The sequence below is a fragment of the Parus major genome, chromosome 5, assembly GCF_001522545.3.
Source record: "Parus major isolate Abel chromosome 5, Parus_major1.1, whole genome shotgun sequence".
Taxonomy (NCBI): Eukaryota; Metazoa; Chordata; class Aves; order Passeriformes; family Paridae; genus Parus; species Parus major.
The window spans coordinates 58,560,865-58,568,821 of record NC_031774.1 but is presented as its reverse complement, the minus strand read 5'-3'; the positions used below and the strand labels follow the sequence as shown (position 1 = coordinate 58,568,821).

Here is a 7,957-nt window from a genome sequence, read left to right as displayed (position 1 = left end):
ACTTTTAGAGATCAATGTTCTATTGCAGTGGGGTGTTTTTCCACAGCCCTGCACCAGCTGCAGGGAAGAGCATCAACCTCCCCCAGCCAAACCCAGCCACTGTTGGATATTCCCTGGCTCTTGCCACTGGAGAGATGCTGAGAATTCTAAATGGGGAAAGTAATTTGTGCTAAGAGTGTTTGGCTGCAGTGAAGGGTAAGGTGAGAGCACATCCCCAAGAAATGGGGGGGTCTCATGGCTGATCCACCTCCCTGGGTCCTCCATCTCCCACCCCTGGGTTTGCAATTTGGGGCTTTTAATAAGGAGGTAAGGAGGGTTTTGTTTTACATTGAGGATTCTCTAAAGCAAACAAAATACTTGGGAGTACTTAAAAAAATTCAGAGCCACAGAATATATTGATTTTGAGACATGACTAATTCTTCAGTCACTTTGGAAGAGCCAGGGCTGCATGGCTGGGCATCACAACGCTGTGGGTGAGGAGATCTGTGTCTTGCATGTCCCTCAAAGCTGGGGTGTGCCAGCTCTGCTCTGCTCACTCCTGGCAATAAACCAACCTTTCACTTCCCTGGATCCCAGGAGGCAGAATTGTGAAGCTCAGTGGCCACACCTTGGCATCCTGTGAGTCACCATGGGGTGACTCAGGCGAGGAGCATCGCTGGCTCTGTGTGCAAAGGGCTCCAGCACCCACCCCAGGGCTGCTGGATCATGGAATCACAGAATGGTTTGGGCTGGAAAGGACCTTAAAGACCATTTCATTCCATTCCTGCCATGGCCAGGGACACCTTCCAGCACATCACGTTGCTCCAAGCCCCATCCAACCTCACTCATCATCCTTGCTGCAGCTTGGTTTATTTAAATGAAGGAATTAATTAGATCTGGTTTTGATTTCTGTATTCACTGATTTCTGTATTCATTTTGGTCAAATATTTGGTCAAATATTTTTCTTTATCGTGTGTCTGTTGCATAACTGAAAGGACAAACCTCAGGCCATTGGAACAGGAAAAACAAAACCAAAAACAGGCAAACCTTTTTGGAAGCTTTTTAGTAAAATCCTGAAAACAGCAATACAGGTTTTCCACGAAAACCTCTCTTCCCAAAGGCTTCTTGAGGGGATCTTAGGGAGGAAGGGAGAATCCTGTGCACAAAGGAATTAATCCAGCCTGGTCTGAGTGGAAGCTGCAGCTCCTCATGCCATGGATCAGGGATCCTTCAGCTTTGCTGCCTTGAATCCTCTCCAGGTCCCTTTGCCCTAAAACACCTCCAAAGATATTTCAGTGTCTGTTTACTGAGGGTTGGGTGCTGTGAGAGGCAAGTGAAGCAGCACTCCCTAATTAGGTGTATTTCTTATGCACTAATATTCTTAATATATATTACTTAATAGGTATTAAGTATAATATACATATTTCCATGAAATATTTAATTTCCAGCCACTCCCAAGGGCAACCCTGGAATTTTTACACCCTCAGGTTTGGTTTGAACCCCTGTCACAAGTATTAAATGAAGCTGAAAGGTATGAAAATCCAGGCTGGAGCCCTGATGGGAGGCAGCCCTCTTTTAAACCAGATATTTTAAATAAGCAGAGTTAAACCAGAGGATTTTATACTAAAATTAATCAGAGCCAAAGTCAAGAGATTTTTGCCCTTTTTTGGGGGGGAATATTGGGTGCAGTATCAGCTGAACTGCTGCCTAAAAGAAGCAATTTCTGTATCTGTAATGACACCAATTATGGGGTGAGTCCCTTAATAACCTTTGGTCAGCCCTGAATTGTTCAGGGAGATGGATTAGATGGTCATTGTGGTGTCTTCCAGCTGAAATCCTCTGTTCTGTTTGATTCTAATCCAGCCCACTTTATCCCATTCCTTTCTAATTCCTCTCCCTTCCATTCTTTTCCTTCCCTTTCCCTTCTCCCAGCGGCACTTCGGGATTTCAGCACAAAACCACCTTGTTCTTTTCCACTGCTTTAAGCTGTGGAGCCCATGGAGCAAACCAGAGATGATTCACCCTCAACCTCAAATAAAATCGGGCTTGTTGAAATTCCAGCTGCCTCCATCAGCCTCCCAGAGCCCATCCTCTGCCGGCCTCACTGCAAAACTCTTTTTTTGGATTATTTTGGGCTTTTTTTCCTATTTTAATTTTTTTTTTTCCTTGGGGAGAAAACGTTCAGAACTTAAATCCAATTGGTGTTTTACCGAGCTTCACTAAAGGGAAGGGAACCGAGAGGGATGGAGACACACGGGCAAACATCTGGCAAGGAGAACATCTGGCAGCGGCTCCAGGTGGGCAGGGCGGAGGAAAGGGAACCTCCGTGCGAGGCGCAAACCGCGAGAAAAACCAATTATTCTCTGTTAACATCCCCTGTGGGTGATGTCAGCGCTGCTAAAGGGAAACACAGCGCTGTTCTGGGCTGGCACGGGAGGCTCCGGCCCCGGGACCCTCCCGGTACCGCCCCATCCCCGCCCCGGGCGGGTCCCGCCTGTCCCGGAGCGCAGAGCCGCCGCACGCAGGTGAGGGGATGCGGCTCCCGCGGGGATCCCGGGGGGAATCGGGGGGATCAGGCACAAATATCCGTGAAAAGGAAAGGTTTGGGGTGCGCTCGGCCCCTGGGAGTGCGAGGTGGGACGCGCCGGAGCTCCCGCGGGCTCTGCGGTTTGGGGCGCACGGAAAGCCCAGGCTGGGTCTAGGGGGGATGGAGCAGCAGCCCAGGCTGGGTTTAGGGGGGATGGAGGGATGGAGCAGCTCCAGGGGTGTTTGCAGCTCGTGGGGTGCTGGGCAAACCCTGCCCGTGTCCCAAATCCTTGCGGGGTGGGGGTGAGGGTGGGCGCACGGGAGATGGAACGCCCCGGGGAGCAGCTGCAGGAATAGCACCGAAAGGGAGAGAACTGGTGTTTCTTTCCCAAATAGAAACTTTTTTCCACTTGGTGTGAGCACTGGGAATGTTTGGGGTCAGCTCTGGGATGTTCCCTGAGGCTGATCCTCTGCGGGGCAGGGTGAGCTCAAGCGAGCTCGGGCTCAGCTGCCCCAATGCTGCTGGAAATCAGAGCTCAAGTGCTCCACTGGCCAAGGGAGATGGATTAAATGGTCATTGTGGGTGTCTTCCAACTAAAATCCTCTGTTCTGTTTTATTCTAATCTAGTCCAGTCTATTCCACTCCATTCTAATTCCCTTCCCTAGCTTCTCCTTCCCTTTCCCTTCTCAGCTGAGGGAGCTGGGAAGGGGCTGGAGAATTGCTGAGGGAGCTGGGAAGGGGCTGGAGAATTGCTGAGGGAGCTGGGAAGGGGCTCAGCCTGGAGCAAAGGAGGCTCAGGGGGCCCTTGTGGCTCTGCACAAGTCCCTGCCAGGAGGGGACAGCCGGGGGAGGCTCTGATCCCGGGGAACAGGGACAGGACAAGGGGAAATGGCCTCATGTTGCACTGGAGGAGCAACTGGAGGAAGTTTAATTGGTTATTAGGGAAAATTTCTTTATGGAAAAGTTGCCCTGCCCTGGCACAGCTGCTCAGGGCAGCGGTGGAGTCCCCATCCCTGGAGGGATTTGAAAGCTCTGTGGATGTGGCACTTGGGGACCCAGTGCTGGGGGATTGTTTGGACTCGGTGGTCTCAGAGAGCTTTTCCAGCCTCACTGGTGCTGTGATTCCCTTTAATCCATCACTGGGGCACTGCTGAAGAAGGTGGGAGAAAACCCCTCCCCATGGCAGCAGCAAATAACCCAGAGGGGCATTTCCAGAGAGCTCCAGCCCTGCAGAGGAGGAGAAGGCGACACCGGACTCTGAGCCTGGTGCACCCTTTGGTGGCAGAGGATTTTAGGGGATTTTGGTAACAGACTCCAAACTGTCCAGACCTGTCTGGGAGACACGAGGCTCTGGCCACCCTGTCCCACCGGGTTGTTCCTCAGGGAACAGAACTGCAGCTCCCTGAGCTGTTCCAGGGGAATGGGGGGATCACACAGCATTTCCCACTGGAGCAGCACAAACCACGGAGCAAACCTGACCTGGCTGGATCCATTCTGTGTGTGCACCCCTGGCCCCACCTGCCAAACTAATGGCAAACCCAAGGGCTTTAAAAAGAGCCCAAAAGGCAAATAAAAGTTTTGGGAGACATGAGCTGCTCAAACACTCCGGGATTCTGCTGGGAAAGCTGCCTTAAAAACCTTAAAAACCACTTCCATGGGCTCAGGAGAATGAGGGTTTTGCAGGGAAAGGAGAGATTTGCTAGCTGTGAAACTTGGGGGTTTGTTATTCCTGAGGCAGGGCAGCCACACCTGCAAGCTTTGTGCATCCGAATGTTTCTTTCAAGGAGAATTTTCCTTCTGTTTTAAATTTGGAATTTTCCTTTCCCCGTTTCTGGCTCTCCCTTTTTCCTTCTCTTATGAATGCTCCCTTTGATGGGAGGAGCCCAGCTCGGGCTATTCCTGTTCACAGGCAGGTGTGTGTTCGGCCAGGCCGTGGTGTGCACTCTTAAAACTTGCAAAGCAGCTTTTATCTGCTGTCCTTCCTGGAATGGGACAGCTGTGGATGGATGGAGGAGAAAAGGGACCTGTACCCGTGGCTGCCACCCTCCTGTCCCCATTCCAGGCCATCCCATGTGGCACGGGATGGCTCCTGCTTGATGCTGTGCCTGCATCCCCCGGGAATTCCATTGGGGTTTTTTTATGGAAATACTTTCCTGGGTGGCGCCTCGGGGCTGGGGAAGTGAATGAGGCCGGGAGTGTTGTAAGCTCAGTGGTGGATTCCATCCGGAGGCTGTCGGGGCTGGGCTCTCTGGGTTCTGCTCCCAGCAGCGACTCCCGTTTATCCCGCAGGTGTTGGACCAGGATTTGTTCTGTGGCACCGGAGCTGTCAGCTCTGCTGGGCAGGTAAGTGATGGGAGCTCGGCAATTCCCATCCATTGCCACTCCAAACTGTAACTCCCCTCAAAAAATCTCTGGTTTTTTTTGGATGGGGCAGGTTAAAAATGACTGAAACTTCCTTTTTTTAAATTTTTTTTTATTTTTTTCCTTAGGAAAAATGTCAGACGGTTTCTCTGTAAGTATGGATTTCTTTAAAAAACAGAGACCTTTGCCTGGGATGGGAGGGAACACGTCCTTGCTAACCTGGGTCAATCCCCAAGCCCTCTCCAGTTACACCAGCAGTTACTGGTTTTCTGGAAAAACCCCGGGGAGCAGCTGGGAGTTGAGCTCTTGCCCTGGACCACGCTGCAGGCTGCCAAAGATGGACTTTGGAGAAGTCAGTGTGATCCCAGGAGGAATCTCCCACACCTGACCCTTGTCCTTTGCTCTGTCCCCAGTTATCTGATGCCTTGGCCAACAGCAACAACCCGGCCCCCTGTGCCCCCCCAGGCCAGGGCTGGCCCTCCTGGGGGAACCAACCAGCAGCTCCTGGAGCATTCCCAGGATATCCTGGAGCACCAGGAGCTTATCCTGGAGCACCTGGAGCCTACCCTGGAGCACCTGGAGCCTACCCTGGAGCACCTGGAGCCTACCCTGGAGCACCTGGAGCCTACCCTGGAGCACCTGGAGCTTATCCTGGAGCACCTGGAGCTTATCCTGGAGCACCTGGAGCTTATCCTGGAGGACCAGCAGGACCAGGAGCCTACCCTGGAGCACCTGGAGCATATCCAGGAGCACCTGGAGCATTCCCTGGAGCGCCAGCAGCAACGGGGCCATCTCCTGCCCCAGGACAACCATCCAGTGGCCCTGGGTTTGGGCCTTCTGCTCCTCAGGGAGGACCAACAGCTCCACAGGGAGGATCAGCTCCTCCCCAGGGAGGACCAACTCCTCCCATGGTAATGGCTCCGTCATTCTCAGGGTTTCTGTGTCTCCAGTGGCTGATTTTGCTTGGCCACAGCAGAGGCCTGGGGCTGGCTGTCCCCAGGGGTGGCACTGGGCTTTTGACATGATTTTTTTGGCTGACACCAAATCCCTGTTGTCCCTCAGAAAGTCCCCTTTGAGCTGCCCCTGCAGACAGGACTCGTCCCTCGGCTGCTCATCACCATCACTGGGACTGTGAACCCCAACCCCAACAGGTACTGGGGGTGTCCAGCTCCCATGGGGCACTGCTGGGTGGAGCAGGGGGGCTGGAACTTGCTTTCCATTTCTGAATAACCTGCCTGGTATAACATTAACTATTACACTAAATAAATGTGTAAATGACCTGTTTTTACCCAGCAGGGTCTGTGGGGTTTTCTTTCTCCTATTTTTGGGAAGCCCTGTAACAAAGTCCAGGGATTTTGTGGCAAAAGCAGCAATTCCATTCTTGTTTTTGCAGGTTTTCACTGGATTTCAAGCGAGGGAACGACGTTGCCTTCCACTTCAACCCCCGCTTCAATGAAGACCACAAGAAAGTCATTGTCTGCAATTCCATGTTCCAAAATAACTGGGGGAAGGAGGAGAGGACAGCTCCCAGGTTTCCATTTGAAGCTGGAAAACCCTTCAAGGTACCAGAAAAACCCATCCCAGCTCAGTCTCAGTGCACCAGAAGCACTGGGAGGGTTTGGGCAACAAGAGCTGTGTAAGGACAATGATGCTTCCACACAGGAATCGGCTCCCAGGGCTGTTTTTGGGGCAGACATCCCTGGCTGTCCCTACAGCACCATCCCAGCTTTTCTGACCCCCTCCTGCAGCTCCAGCTGCCCAGGGCATAACTTCTCCCCCCTTCTGGTGTCCCCATGGATTATGAAACCCTCCTTATTTACACTGTTGCTCTGCACAGTGGTTGAACAGGTTTCTGTAATGTGTTTTCCCTGCTGGCAGCTCCTCACGAGGTGTTTTTTCCTGCAAAGGAGGTTCACGATGTGGAGTCTTGCTTTGAGGGACTGGCATAGGGATGAGGTAGCAGAAACTGGGCTAAAACACGGAGGAGGGAGAGCACAGGAGAGTTTTGGGAAGGCAAAGGTCACACTGGTGTTGCAGCTGAGCTGCTGCACCAGCTCCTCCACACGCCCCAGGGCTGGATTCAGGTGGCAGTACCATGCCAGTGTGTGGCTTAAAACTTCTGGAACAAATCCAGTTGGGTTTTGGGGCTGATTTGGAGTTTTTGTTTCAGCTCCAGATCCTTTGTGAGACAGATCACTTCAAGGTGGCTGTGAATGATGCTCACCTGCTGCAGTACAACTTCCGTGAGAAGAGGCTGAACGAGGTCACCAAGCTCTGCATCGGGGGGGACATCGCCCTCACCAGCGTCGTGCCCACCATGATATAACAGGGAAACTCTGGGCAAACTCTGTGCTCTTTTATGGTGTAACACAAGTTCCTTCTCACCAGATCACTGAGAGGTAATAAAACATTTAACCTGGAAAATTTGGTTTTAGTAATAGCTTAAAAGACATGACACCCTCCGGGCAAGCTGAGATCTGATTTGGAATGAGCTGAATTCTGTACAGACAGCAAAAGGAGTTTGATTTCTGTGGAGAGGAACTTGAGAAAGCAGCCTGTGGCACTCTGTCCCTGGTCCTGTGAACAGGAACAGCAATCCTCCAGGAAGCACAGGGAAAACCTGACAGCCTCTGAGCCTGAGCAGGTATTTCAGGAGAGGGTTCAGAGCTGGAGGAGACAAAATCTCTCTGCTAGACTGGCTGGAGAAGCCATCCCTCCCTGTCCTTCATGTCTGCCCAGCTGGGGCCCAAAGCAGCGTGTCCCAGGTCCATTTCCCAGCCCAGGGAGATCCCATCCCCACGAGTGTTACGTACTCCACGGAACAGGTCACGAGCCTTGTGCTGCTCCCCACTCATCACCCCTGTGTGAGTCAAGACCGGTTTCAAGGGTGGGGAGGTTTATTGGCAACTCTACCCCGTGAGTCAGGCTGGTAAAAAAAGAAAACAGAAGTATGTTCTCTTTGCTGTGAGTCACTGCAGTCTTGTCTGGAAAACAAGAACAGTGCAACAGCCACCACTGAAGTTTCCAAAGCTTTCTCTGACGTGGCTCATGCTGTTTTATAACAGTGACTCCTTTTATACTTTGAGTGCC

General features: G+C 52.0%; 1 protein-coding gene across 1 annotated transcript; it reads left to right on the top strand.

The window, feature by feature from the left end:
- Positions 1–2,451: 2,451 nt before the first annotated feature.
- On the top strand, positions 2,452–7,291 carry LGALS3 (galectin 3). The gene is made up of 7 exons (XM_015629632.3): positions 2,452–2,504; positions 4,796–4,849; positions 4,996–5,018; positions 5,281–5,778; positions 5,930–6,018; positions 6,261–6,429; positions 7,038–7,291. The coding sequence occupies exons 3-7, from the start codon at positions 5,001–5,003 to the stop codon at positions 7,191–7,193; spliced, it is 930 nt and encodes a 309-aa protein (XP_015485118.1). The 5' UTR covers positions 2,452–2,504; positions 4,796–4,849; positions 4,996–5,000; the 3' UTR covers positions 7,194–7,291.
- Positions 7,292–7,957: the final 666 nt, after the last annotated feature.

What these genes read in the sequence shown, in the direction of transcription:
- LGALS3 (XM_015629632.3), top strand. An exon ending in GTGAACCCCAACCCCAACAG is followed by an intron (nt 6,019 to 6,260) that starts GTACTGGGGGTG and finishes TTGTTTTTGCAG; the next exon opens with GTTTTCACTGGATTTCAAGC. An exon ending in AAGCTGGAAAACCCTTCAAG is followed by an intron (nt 6,430 to 7,037) that starts GTACCAGAAAAA and finishes TTTTTGTTTCAG; the next exon opens with CTCCAGATCCTTTGTGAGAC.